General features: G+C 32.2%; 1 protein-coding gene across 1 annotated transcript in view; it reads right to left on the bottom strand.

Annotated features, from left to right (window-relative positions):
* LOC111044127 (peptide transporter family 1) overlaps positions 1–14,527 on the bottom strand; it is a 34,899-nt gene extending 20,372 nt beyond the window's left edge. The window contains exons 1-8 of the mRNA XM_039430129.1: positions 14,227–14,527; positions 13,558–13,867; positions 7,738–7,811; positions 6,775–6,853; positions 5,724–5,865; positions 4,229–4,318; positions 3,024–3,298; positions 659–741 (exon numbers count right to left, since the gene is read on the bottom strand). Of these exons, the coding sequence (XP_039286063.1) occupies positions 659–741; positions 3,024–3,298; positions 4,229–4,318; positions 5,724–5,865; positions 6,775–6,853; positions 7,738–7,811; positions 13,558–13,594 (780 nt within the window). The 5' untranslated portion in view covers positions 13,595–13,867; positions 14,227–14,527. The remainder of the gene's footprint in view (positions 1–658; positions 742–3,023; positions 3,299–4,228; positions 4,319–5,723; positions 5,866–6,774; positions 6,854–7,737; positions 7,812–13,557; positions 13,868–14,226) is intronic.
* Between the last annotated feature and the right edge of the window lie 399 nt (positions 14,528–14,926).

The following is a 14,926-nucleotide window of genomic DNA, read 5'->3' as shown; positions in this document are numbered from 1 at the left end:
TTAGCTAATGATAAAATCAGTTGATAGAAATTAAAGAATTGCAGATCAACAAAATTATACTAATCTGTGTATAAAATACAATTTCACATCAAGGAATATTTATGATTTTATTGAGAATGAAAAACAAAACAAAATTAGTAATTTTTTACTGATATTGCTTTTTACAGTGGACTTTAGGACATTTATCAATATAGAAATTAATTAATAGACCAGAATCTTTATTAGATAATCAACAGTTTAACGAAACACAATTAGCCTAAATTTAATCTCCAGTCACCTTTGAGATTTAGTCAACAATGCACTGGCTTGGACTCTAATATTTAGAATTTTATTCAGATATTCTGATTATTGCATCATTATTGGTTTGTTGTTATTAAATTAAAAACGTATTTCTTTTTTTAGAACTCGTGGCTGGAGCTCAAGGCTTCTTTTTCCAGTCACGCCAAAAACTATTGTAATTTAATGATTGTTTTATTTGTAAAAATATTTCTTGTATTTGGCAATGAATATGGAACTGAAAACTTGAATGAAAAGAATAGTGACATCAAAAATTCAAGTATACGAATTCAATTTACTCTTTTTCCAAGAATTTAAATATTCATGTTTAATTAATTTATTCATTTTTGCTAAATATTAATCGAAATACGTATCTACTCACCCCAATACAGCCACACATCCTGATTAATACATTTCCTCCAGGCTTCCTTATCAGATAGAATCTTTTTCCCAGGACAAAAATTACTGTAATCAATAGAAATAAAATGATTACTTTCAATTACTACGCCAGGTTTTGAGAGTAAACCATCTCAAAAATATTTATTTCTAAACGAAAATCCCACATAAACTCTGTGGATCACCCCGAAGACTTCTGCTACTGCAAATATTGATATGAATTTCCATCTAGCTGTTCACACTGTTGTCAATATTTGCAGTAGCAGAAGTCTTTGGGGTGATTTACAGAATTTAATTGGGGTTTAATGATAGCCTAAATATTCATTAATTAGCATTTGAACAAATGCAACTTACAATTTATTTCCATCTGTGGACATCTCAAAAAACATGGAAAATTTTGATATGCATTTATTATTTCCACTAGTCTATATTATGCGCAACGATTTGGAGAGAAATTTATGGCATTCACGTGAAATTTCCCCTTAATTCACACTATAGTGAGGTCCACGTTATAATGGCAGTGGAGAAAAACGTTGCCGATCCTCTGTCTTCTATAGACGGTAGTTGATACAGAGGTTTATTGATGTAATATTAACTGTCCATTCTCATTTAAAATAATCAATTATATTTTATTTAGCAATACATTTTATTTTCCAATAATTTCATAATGAATTTTTACAATTAAGATTAAATATTTTCTTGATTTAATCATTAATTCTACATTGTTGAAAGAGGATCTGGCAACAGAGCAAAGCGAGAAAGAAATAGCGCTATACGCTTTATTGAATGATAGACAAGGATAGCAATACCATTGCTAATCAAACACTGCCATTATAACGTGGACCTCACTATAGACACATATATCATATGGAATTTCTCCATATATATAGATTTGAAAAGAATTGATATAGGTAGATATAATAATAATAATATCGAGTGACCTGGCTGGCTAAGGTCTGGAGTCAGAGTTTTCAGGTCGCACCTCATCAATTTCGATTCAGGGCTTCTGACATGACCTAACGACTGCTTTTTAGGCAGCCGGAACCAAAGACTTAACGTGTCCACCTGAAACACGGGAGTGGCCCGAGAAAAATATCTTGCCCGGTCCGGGATTTGAACCCGGGCCTCTAGATTATAAAGCAAGCATCTAATCTACTCGATTATAAATATTATAAGGTAAAATAATCCATTATTATAAATTAAAATATAAATCTGAGTACCCTTTTCAAATTATTTAGTCACGACATGTTTCACCTATGTATAATGTCATTATCAAGTGACTAAATAATTTAAAAATTTGGTGTGGGCACTCACACAACTTTCCTTGCTGTTATGAAAATTGATCACCTGACGCTAGTGTTCCCGCGCATCTCAAGTCTACTATTCAAAGATCTAAGCCAACTGGTGACAGGACAATAACGCTGAAAACACACGAGGTCTGCTATCTCTTCATAGTGAATCATTTAATAGAATCAACAGTTTGTTGCCAACAGTTTGCAATTGAAATAATAACATTTTCTCGACTTTCAAGATTATTTAAAATTTTAGGTGAAAATATTACAAAACATTAAATGTAGAGATTTTCATGCTAAATCTTTTCCATTTGGAATTTTTTGTTTAAATTGTATCTGAAGCCTGATAATTGGGAATCTAAAATCAAACTTTACCTAAATGGGGCGGAGCTCCTGAAATTTTTACAGATATGGGACTTGTGGCAGTTGATATAGCTTATAAATGACTATTTTAGGTATGAATTTGATCAAAATCGTTGGAGCCATTTTCAAGAAAATCGCGAAAACCCTATTTTTAACAACATTTCCGCCATTTTAGCCGCCATCTTGAATTGCATTAGATCGAAATTGTTTGTGTCGGATCCTTATATTGTAAGGACCTTAAGTTCCAAATTTTAAGTCGTTCCGTTGATTGGGAGATGATATATTGTGTACACAGACGCACATACACTCATACACACACACACACACACACACACACACACACACACACACACACACACTCACACACATACTGACCAATACCCAAAAACCACTTTTTTGGACTCAGGGGGCCTTGAAACGTATTGAAATTTAGAAATTGGGGTACCTTAATTTTTTTCGGAAAGCAATTTTCTTTACCTATGGTAATAGGGCAAGGAAAGTAAAAAACACTCACTTTTCTTGGAGTATTGAGGAATGTATTTCACTCCTGAAGAGGAGCTTCAACAGCCTTGAATGAAATGCATTCCTCAATACTCCAAGAAAAGTGAGTGTTTTTGCAAATATTTACAATGTGTTACTAGTTACTTGTACTTGTGTCTGAACTACAACAAAGTTAATCAATTTGTATTCACTTACCTATAGCAACCACCATAAGAAAGGCAGGTAGAGCGAACGCCAGGGGGAAACAGGATTCCTCCCCCAAACAATGGACATCTTGGCGAAGTATGGGTGATATGAGAGTTCCAAACATACTCCCCACGTTGATGGAGAAGTAGAAAATGGAGAAGAACTGCTGGAGTTGCATTTCTTGCTGGGGAACCATGAATTGGTCACCACCGAACGAGGATACGCATGGCTTGATGCCTCCTGAGCCCAGGGCTATCAGGAAGAGACCCAGGAGGGCTGTGGTCCTGGAGACAGCATGAAATTGAGGCACAGAGCATGAATTATCAGTTTAAAAGAGGAATACAAGATTGAATGCATTTTTATTCATAGGAAAAGAAGAAGGCGAAGAAGGATTAGGAGATGGAGGAGGAGGAGGAGGAGGAGGAGGAGGAGGAGGAGGAGGAGGAGGAGGAAGAGAAGGAGTAGGAGGAGGAGGAGGAGGAGAAGTAGAAGGAGAAGGAGAAGAAGAAACACAATTTTCAAATGTTTGTATTTATTCCTCTTTGTTTTCTCAATTAATCTATCAAAGTTTACAGTTTGGTGCAATATTTTTCTTTTCGGTTTTCAATCTAATTAAAATCTTTATTATTTTTTGTTTGTATATTTTTGGACTCGGATTCAAAGTGATTGGGATTCAATTTGATTCAAAGTGAAGCAACATAACCTACCTTTTCGACATTGGCTTACTACCATCAAAATTCGGATAGGGAACAGTTTTGGGCTAGGACTGTTTTCCTTTTCTAATCATGCATTTGATTTGTGCTTTGGTTAATGTAAAGATGAAGTTAAAGTTAAGAAGGAGAAAGAGGTGAAGAAGAAGAAGAATAAGAAGACAGTAGACAAAAGAAGAAGATGGAGGAGAGGATGAAGAATAAGGAGGAGAAGAAAAGGAAGAAGAAGAAGAAGAAGAATCAGAAAATACAGAATATATAAAAGCAAAGGCTTGATGCCTCCTGAACCCAGGGCTATCAGGAAGAGAACCAGGAGGGCTGTGGTCCTGGAGGCAGCATGAAATTGAGCTACAGAGAGCATGAATTTTGAGTTAACAAGAAATGAGATTGAATGCATCTTTATTTATTTATTATACAGAAAATACAAAATATGGAAGCAAAGGCTTCATGCCTCCTGAGCCCAGGGATTAGTATATTCAATATTAATTATTATTCATATCTTACCTGTGTGGTATGTTCCATAGTAGAATGGCTGAAGATGCAGCCAATGTCATGTTACCCAAAGCATAGACGATGGAGAGGTAGAAGATTGTCCTGTTGAAAAAAAAAATATAATTTTAAAAAATCAAATCAAATAGAAAATAATCGAATCTAATAATTTATAATGTACAAAACACTTAAAAAAAGCCAAAAGCATTACACAACATTCTACAAAATACAGGCACAAATTGGAACACTAAAATAAATAAATAATGTTTATCTCCCAAAAAACTAAAACCTCTACATCAATAATTACAGGAAATATTAGATAGTTGACAATTACGGTACATACAATAGTCAGTTTCAGAAATGTCTTATAATGTGTCCTCTATATGTTTAGTGTTTTCTGTGTGGAAATTGACCTACTCCACTATGGCGTACCATGTTCTAGAGTAGGTGTTGTAACCTAACACTTATACTATATACCAAATAAATATTATGAAATGAATATTATCTGTACCGTATCTTCTTTGAGAAAATTAATATTGAACTACCATCAGATTAATTGTTATAAATTGAATAGTTGGAAATTAGTCAAATATTAAACTATCATAGTATAGAAGTTTCATAGTTGAAAATTTACTGAATATTGAACTATCATATGCCGTGCTACCAATTTCTCCTAAATAGGTTGGACACCTATTAAACTACAGGAAGTTATCGGCTCCAAAATGGTAGATTCTTGATGAACTATGAATGGATCTATCGCCTATGATTGAGAAATCCAGTTTTCAGAGCAAACCAACTTATAATCTTCAGAAAAATTTTGGCAATATACAACACAAATCCACAAAAATAATACCTTACACACTTAAGCATCTAACATCATTACAGGCTAAATACTTATCCATTTATATAGTTGAAAAACAATGGCTATAGGCTTGTAAACACACAAAACAATTTTAGACAAAATTAGAACACCATAAAACTGTTCAAAACTCAATTTAAAACATTAAAAATTCACTTAAACAGAAAAATATTCAGAGAACACAAAACCAGAACACATAGCCAGCCACCATTTTTTAGAGAGAGCCTAACAAGTACAAAGCAAAGCCCCACCTCAAAATCAGTGTCAACATCATGAACACGTCACCGATATTAAATTCCAAAAAAATTATAAATTACAAGTTTAGAATTTACATTTTACATTTGTTCTCGATAAAACTTTATTTCGAAACTGTTATTTTAAATTTATATATATTCTCTATATTTATAATGATCTATTTATCTGTTAATTCTATCAACTCAGTTTCGGTGATACCATGTAATGTACAACACAATTATTTACGATAAATTCTCAGTTAAAAAGTTGTCCGCATATCGATTACTCTGATATTTACTATCAAGTTTTATAGATCTCGAATTGAAGATTCGATTTTAATCGAGAAAAAATGTAATATTACACATAATATTAGATCTAAGAAATACCAATAGAACTAATAAAATTGAACATACTCACTTATAACGTCCCAGTAGCGAATCAGCAATAATTGCTCCAATAATTGGGAAAAAATAGTTGATCATAGAAAAGCTATGATAGATTATTGTCGATTCACTCTCCGAGTATCTCAGTTTATTTTTCAAGAAGATTGGAAGAACGGCTGAAAAAGAACATTCAAAACAATACACTACTTGTTTCAAAAATTCACAGTGATACAGTAATTTGTTCTAGAGAATTTACTATAGTGAAGTCCACGTTATAATGGCAGTGTTTGATTAGCAATGGTATTGCTATCCTTGTCTATCATTCGACGAAGCGGATAGCACTATCACCTTCTCGCTTTGCTCTGTTGCCTGATCGTCTTTCAACAATGTAGAATTAATAATCAATAAACAGAATATTCCATATTAATTATGGAAATTCATAATGAAATCATTGAAGAATATAATTTCAATGCTTAATAAAATATAATTGATTATTCTAAACGATAATGAACCGTTAGTATCACATCAATAAACCTGTATCAGCTACTGTCTATAGAATGTATTGACAAGACGGTAGCTGATACAGGTTTATTGATGTTATATTAACGGTTCATTCTATCGGTTTATTTTATCAAGCAAGAAATTAAATTCTTCAATAATTTCATAATTGAGATGAAATATTTTGTCACCTAATTGATTATTAATTGTACATTGTTGAAAGATGATCTGGCAACACATCAAAGTGAGAAAGAGATAGCGCTATCCGCTTTGTTGAATGATAGGCAAGGATAGCAATACTATTTCTAATCAAACACTGCCATTATAACGTGAACCTCACTATATACTCTTACTCCTATTTATTTATAGCTGATAGTCCACTATAATATTAAAAGAGAAATATTCCTATTTTATACCTATCTTTATTTCTCTCTCTATATTATAGACTACCTAGTATTCTCTCTTTGAATGACTAAAATTATCAGCTACTCCTGAAAATACCTATGAAAATTATTTTGCTTTTTTCAGCAGCTATGATAGAATCTACGTTAAGCTTTTATATGATTATCAGTAATATTTTCACTCACTTTTCATGCCATAATACGAGAATCTCTCGCAGAACTCATTTACAATGATGAAGAAGATGTGTCTCGGATATTTGACTGCCTGTAAAAATTTGAAAAATAATTCTTAAATTTGTTTTAGATCACAAAGATTTTTCTTATATTCAGACAAACTTACATACGGGTTGCACACAGTTTGTGTTAGGTTTGATAAGTAAATGATATTTAATATAAGTATGAATATAATACATGCATGATATCCTTAATTCAAGCTCTACAATATTCATAGATATACCGATTTCGGACTATGTGTTATCTAGATTTGGGAGAGGAATAGCACAAGGTTACCTTCATTTTCCTCTCCTTATCATTTTGATAATGTACTTATTGTTTAATGAATAAAGAAGAAAAAAAGATGAAAGATTTCCAATTTTTTTGTAGTTGTCATAACTAAGTATCCTATTATATTAAGCGAGCAATTTCGGTATTTATATATCTGGTTATTTTTATATTTGGTTATTTTTATATCTGGTTATTTTTATATCTGGCTATTTATGTTTAACGGATCTCGAAAACGGCTCCAACGATTTTCACGAAATTTGGAACATAGTAGGTTTATGATATAACGATTCGATTGCTCTAGGTCTCATCCTTGGGAAAACTCGCTGAACGACATTAAAAGGATAATTCATCCTTGGCTGAAACAGCTGTGGATAGTAAAAAAGTGAGTACCTATGTGAAAAAACAAAATATCGCATCCCCGAAATTCATAAGATGAAGTATAGCCAGCTGTGAAATATAAACAAAATCATTTTAGAGAATTGTGTTCGGTTTATCAATAAATAAAAATAACGAGCGAAGCTCAGTGCCCCGATATTAAGGTTAATTACACCATTATTTAATAAATAAAAATAAATAGTTATTCAATAAATAATACAGTTTTATCTAGTCATCTTGCAAAATTATAATCTAATCGAATGTACCTACTTTTTCCGAGTTCTTTTCAGGGTCCATTCCTCTATCAATTCGTCCATTGGTATCGTGGAGTACCATCTCATTCCCTGCAACAATTTGAAAGTAAAATAAATAGAATTTCTATATAAATCAATAGAGCTAGCAAATCTTTTGTTTTCTAATTCATATATTGAAAACGACTCTATAATAAAAATTTCCCATCAAAAATTGTTGGTTGTAGCTGATTTTTTGAGATCACCATTTTTGTAGACAACAAAATTTCCTATCAAATACATTTGAACAAATTGATTTTTTAAATTCAATATTACACAAGTTATAGAGGGATATGAATACGAAAAAATTACCAATTTTAACACATTCCCCAAGGAATATTTGAAGAAGAAGAAGAAGAAGAAGAAGAAGAAGAAGAACATGCTACATTATTGATGAAAAATTGTGAAATTTATGAAAAATTGTTATGATAGAGTAGTTTTGAATACTGTTTATGAATGAGAAAACAAAAAAATTGCTAGGTCTATTGATTTATTGATTTATCTATAAAGGAATTCATAGAAACAAGAGAAATTACACATTCTTCAGCTATATAAATCTTTTAAAATTCGAAAAATTGTTAACTCACTTAGAAGTTGTAGAGAATTTTGTTCTCTACAAAAATGGAAATAATAACATAAATTCAGCTACAATTAACCGTTCTCGAGTTATAAGCGAAAAACTGCAATCGTATCACACTATTTTCATTCCATGCGAATCTGATTTTTATGATCTGAGGCAAAAATCAAGCTACAGAGCTGACAAGTGGAAAAACTGAACGCTCGCGCCATCTAGCGGATTAAGTTGAAACTACCTGCAGCAAGAATGTAGACTGCTTTAGAATCTCAAAACATTGTTAATTTTTTAATAAAAAGACAAAGAACAGGATTTGTTGAGAACTAATTGAGTTTTACACGTTTTGAAATGATAAAAGCAACATTTTATTGAAAACAAACTCAATATTTAGGGTAGAATGATTATGAGGCTATCCTACAGCTTTTAATAATTTTGAAAGCTTGAGAAATGAGCATAAAATGTTATTTAGCGTATTTTCGCAAATTGCAGGTTAACGGCTTATTTGAACAAAATAATGTACATGAGATGATTTATAGGAAATTATGTATTATACAATATTGGTCTTCAAATATTTCTCATATAAATTGACGGTTTGGCTGTAATTTGACAAAAACTGGAGCAATGTATGGTCAGAGCAGAACGTTGGTAACAATTTTGCGTATTTTCGCAAATTGCAGTTGAAGGGCTCATTAAATGGAAAAAATGAACGGATGATGATTTGTAGAAAATTCAATTTACTACAAACTTTCTCATTTAACATGTTTCTATAAAGTTGATGGTTTGGCTGTAATTTGACAAAATCTGGGGCAATGTATTGTCAGCATAGAGCTTTAGTTGGAATTTCATCCGCTAGATGTCATGAGCTGTCTGATTCTGAAAAGTTCTCAACCAAGATCCCCTGCAACCTGATCCTGGACTTCTGTAGGCCTATTAGAGAAAAGTGAGTTAACAAAAAAGGTAGTTGTAAAAGTTTTTCTCCTATAACTTCTGAACGGTTGGTTGTAGCTGAATTCTGTTACTATCGTTTTTGTTGACAACAGAATTTCCTATCAGATACCGGTAGAAAAATGTATAAAAATTTGATATTACTTAAGTTATAGGTCTATGAATACGAAGAAAAGACCAATTCTCACACATTTTGCCCTGGCAATATTTCAAGAAGAGAAGGAGAAGAAGAAGTAGAAGAAGAAGAAGAAGAAGAAGAAGAAGAAGAAGAAGAAGAAGAAGAAGAAGAAGAAGAAGAAGAAGAAGAAGAAGAAGAAGAAGAAGAAGATCAAGAAGACAGGAGGAGAAGAAAATAAAGAAGAAGAAAAATACATTATAAAAAACTAAATGAGATGCTGTAGTTTATAAGACAAGATGCTGTAGTAATAGGATAAGAGATGTTTTTCTCTTCAATCATTACTTCATTTTTTCCTCCTCCTTCTTCTTCTTCTCCATATCCATCCTCCTCTCCTCTTCATTCTCCTTCTTCACCTATCTTGATTCTACTTCTGAGTCATTGATTCTTTATAAGAAGTACCTACAGTAGTTTTATTAATGAGATGAGAGAGATGTTTTTCTCTTCTTCTTCATCACCATATTCTTCTCCTGTTTTCTTCTTCTTCTTCTTCTCCGTCTCTTTCTTCTTCCTCTTTTTTTATCCACCTTCTTCTTCTTCCTTTCTTCTTCTTCTTCTTAAAAAGACAGGTATTTAGATAGCAATGCACATACTTCTCTCTGCACTTAAAATAGTGTATTATTATTTAGTCTGTGAGTTCGAAGCATTATGGGAGCTTTTTCACGGTGGTTACGTCCTTGAGATGATAAGACCGTAAAAAGCCGGGAAGAACAATGCTCACTTAACTGAACATTATAGGCATTACTAGCCTATAGTAGCCTACTATTGGAATGCACATACCTTGGACACGCTCTAATTAATACTGCAACTGGTAAAAATAATAATGAATAATTCATGACATTGAAGAAGGAGAGGGTGAAGAAGAAGAATAAAATAAATAGGAGGAGGGAAAAGAAGAAGAAGAAGGAGGAAAGGAGGAGAAGGAAGAGTAGGACGAGTAGGAGGAGAAGGTGAAGAAGAAGAAGAAGAAGAAGAAGAAGAAGAAGAAGAAGAAGAAGAGCAAAGAAGATAAAGAAGAAAACAATGTCCAATTTTATCAATTTAGAAGAGGTCCATTTTATTTATTCACAAAAATACATACAGGTAAGGGATCAACAGGCATTATAGCCCAAAACTGTTCCCGATTAATATCACAAAGTTCTTCATAAAATTATCATGAGAAAAACGTTAATGAAAAATTGAAAATGAGTAAAAATAAGTAATAAACTAATAGGAAATATCAATATTTTCACGATTTCATTTCAATCAAACTTTGTGACAAAAAGTTTCATGGTCTGATGAACAATCAAAAGTTTTTAATTAATGGAATTAATTTTATGAAAGCAATGTAGAGTTTCAAAGGTCAATGTTATGATAACTTTTATTCTATTGAATTGGAGCAAAAAATTGTTTCTATAAACTCTATACTCTATCGTAAGGTCCACGTTATAATGGCAGTGTTTGATTAACAATGGTATTGCTATCCTTGTCTATCATTCAACAAAGTAAATAGCGCTAACTCTTCTCGCTTTGCTTTGTTGCCAAATTGTCTTTTAACAATGTATAATAAGTTAACAATTAATTAACAAAATATTTAATCTTAATTATGTAGATTTATTATGAAATATATTGAAAAATATAATTGATTATTTTAAACGAGAATGAACAGTTAATATTACATCAATAAACATGTATCAGCTACCGTCTATAGAAGGCATTGACAAGACAGAGGATCGCCAACGTTGTTCTCCTATCTTTCTCCACTGCCATTATAACGTGGACCTCACTATAAGTTAGTAAGAATTATTTCAAGTACTTTCTTATCAATAAGAGTTCATCAATAATTTAATTGATTTTTGATCCCTGTCTAAACAAACGAATAATTATAATTAATCATAATTCAATAATGATTGACCGATCAAGCCACTGCAAGAGAGGTTAATGAAATTGAGGAAGATAAATCTACGATTCATTTATTCACATAATAACATAGATTAAGGTATAGCATGAGTAGATATTCCATGGTATATTTAGTTAATGTTCCAAATTTCAAGCCAATTTTTCGTTAGATCAAGCTGATTACTGTCGACTACTGTCTATCATCACTGGTTTGGCCGAGTGAGCGTGTAATATCGGCACAGTATAAGAAGATATCCCATGGAATAGGTGGTTTATGTTCCAAATTTGAAGCCAATTTTTCGTTAGAACAAGCCGATTACTGTCGACTACTGTCTATCATCACTGGTTTGGCCGGGTGAGCGTGTAATATCGGCACAGTATGAGAGAATATTGTCGACTACTGTCTATTTATACTGTTTTGTTGGGGTGAGCGTGTAATATCGGCACAGAATGCGAAAATATTGTCGACTACTGTCTATTAATACTGCTTTGTTGGGGTGAAAGTGTAATATCGGCACAGTATGCGAGAATATTGTCGACTACTGTCTATTATACTGTTTTGTTGGGGTGAAAGTGTAATATCGGCACAGTATGCGAAAATATTGTCGACTACTGTCTATTAATACTGTTTTGTTGGGGTGAAAGTGTAATATCGGCACAGTATGCGAAAATATTGTCGACTACTGTCTATTATTACTGTTTTGTTGGGGTGAAAGTGTAATATCGGCACAGTATGCGAAAATATTGTATAGAGGATAAATTGCAATATTGACAAATATTTTTTGAGATAATATTGGAAAGTGAATAAATTGTATGTTTTTATTGAGGACTGATTAATTGCTATATTGACAAATTCTTTATTGATTCATACATCATAAAAATGAGCGATAAATATTTGAGATAATATTAGAAAGTGAATAAATTTAATTGGAGTGTGGTGACAGTTCTATTTCAGTTGAAGTGACGGATGGTTAATTAAAATGTGTGAAAATGGAAAGCAAAATTCAGATGATAAAGGTTTGTTAACTATTTATTAATTATTAATAATTTTTCAATCATTTAATACAGATAAATAATCCATTAAATATTCTTGGCCAGTTGAATTACTGATTAATCAAGTAAGAGACATGCGCCTGCCACGGTACTCCCGTTGGATGGCTGACCATTTGAGGAGCCAACTCAAGAATATTACAGTTTTGTTGTGAGAGATTACTTACCCATAATGGAAACAAATTAATATTGTCAACCACAAAAAAGTGGTTGACAATTTCAATTTGTGTTTTCAACTCAATAATAATTTATGAAATCTATAGATTTTTAATATTTACTCCAAAATTCACTGTTAACTCAAGCCGATAGTCTTAGTAGTTCTTTACGTGATGCTATGTGACGCTGGTAGTCTCTCATACTGTGCCGTTCTTACACTCTCACCCCAACAAAACAGTATTAATAGACAGTAGTCGACAATATTTTCGCATACTGTGCCGATATTACACTCTCACCCCAACAAAACAGTATTAATAGACAGTAGTCGACAATATTCTCTCATACTGTGCCGATATTACACTTTCACCCAAAAAAACAGTAATAATAATAGACAGTAGTCTACAATATTTCGCATGCGAAAATATTGTAGACTACTGTCTATTATTACTGTTTTTTTGGGGTGAAAGTGTAATATCGGCACAGTATGAGAGAATATTGTAGACTACTGTCTATTAATACTGTTTTGTTGGGGTGAGAGTGTAATATCGGCACAGTATGAGAAAATATTGTCGACTACTGTCTATTAATACTGTTTTGTTGGGGTGAGAGTGTAAGAATGGCACAGTATGAGAGACTACCAGCGTCACATAGCATCACGAAAAGAACTACTAGGACTACCGACTTGAGTTAACAGTGAATTTTGGAGTAAATATTAAAAAATCTATAAATTTCATAAATTATTATTGAGTTGAAAACACAAATTGAAATTGTCAACCACTTTTTTGTGGTTGACAATATTTCAATTTGTTTCCATTATGGGTAAGTAATCTCTCACAACAAAACTGTAATATTCTTGAGTTGGCTCCTCAAATGGTCAGCCATCCAACGGGAGTACCGTGGCAGGTGCATCTCTCTTACTTGATTAATCAGTAATTCAACTGGCCAAGAATATTATTTAATGGATTATTTATATGTATTAAATGATTGAAAAATTATTAATAATTAATAAATAGTTAACAAACCTTTATCATCTGAATTTTGCTTTCCATTTTCACACATTTTAATTAACCATCCGTCACTTCAACTGAAATAAAACTGTCACCACACTCCAATTAAATTTATCCACTTTCTAATATTATCTCAAATATTTATCGCTCATTTTTATGATGTATGAATCAATAAAGAATTTGTCAATATAGCAATTAATCAGTCCTCAATAAAAACATACAATTTATTCACTTTCCAATATTATCTCAAAAATATTTGTCAATATTGCAATTTATCCTCTATACAACATTATCTCATGTCGATGTTACACTTTATTTTCACAGACTAAAAAACACACATAATATTTAGATTATCACTGCAATAAAAGGGAAAGATCCTATTATAGAACACGGTAGCAGAGTTTTTTCAAGATAACAGTTTTTCTTTTACATTAATGAGAGATAATCGAAGAGTTGTTAATCGAATAAAATTAAGATACCAATGGATAATTGAGTTAACTAGACAACAGTTTATCTTATAAAGTGTTTATAACTTCATCTGTGTATCAAGATAAAAGTCTTTCTTCTAAAGTAATGAGAAATAATAGAATAATTTAGCGAATAATCTAATAGAACAAATATCATCAGTAGCTCAAAAGCAGTTGTGTTCATGAATGAATGTATATATTCTAGAACTTCTCAAACCATTTGATGAAAAGACAGATCACGCGTACAGACAGGCATTGGAGAAAATTGAATTAACAATACTGAATTCTAAAAAACTCTGACAAGTTTTTATTGCAAGATAAGAAAAAAGTCACACGCTAATCATTCATTAGCAGTTGATCATAAATTTACACTTCTATCACCAGATTAAGTAACACGTTTCTGTCACATTGGATGCAGTTGTCTGTCATCTTGAAAGAGTTACGAGACTACGTTTGAGCTACGTTTCAGAGCTACGGTTAAAACTAAACTAACTGTAGTTTACTGTTTGAAATTCTACTGTTGACTGATCGACAGCCTATAACTTCAAGCCTTGAATCGGCGATAGCCTTTAAGATCTACTTTCACTTCATATAGCTTCTACTCCTTCTTCTTCTTCTTCTTCTTCATCCTCCTCCTACTCCTCCTCCTCCTCCAATTACTCCTCCTCTCCTCCTCCTCCTCCTCCTCCTCCTCCTCCTCCTCCTCCTCCTCCTCCTCCTCCTCCTCCTCTCCTCTTCTTCCTGTCTTCTTCTTTTTTTGTTATTAACAAATAGAAACCCATAAAAACACATAGATTCTATTATGCTCAGTTTTGTTATTAATAGAACAAGTTTGCTTTATCGACAAACTTACTAATAAAAATTCATTGCTATGTAGAATGAGGTAGATAAGAAGGTTTCACCGTACAGATATATAG

The sequence above is a fragment of the Nilaparvata lugens genome, chromosome 6 (assembly GCF_014356525.2).
Source record: "Nilaparvata lugens isolate BPH chromosome 6, ASM1435652v1, whole genome shotgun sequence".
In the NCBI taxonomy this organism is placed as follows: domain Eukaryota; kingdom Metazoa; phylum Arthropoda; class Insecta; order Hemiptera; family Delphacidae; genus Nilaparvata; species Nilaparvata lugens.
This window is presented reverse-complemented; position numbering and strand designations above follow the sequence as displayed.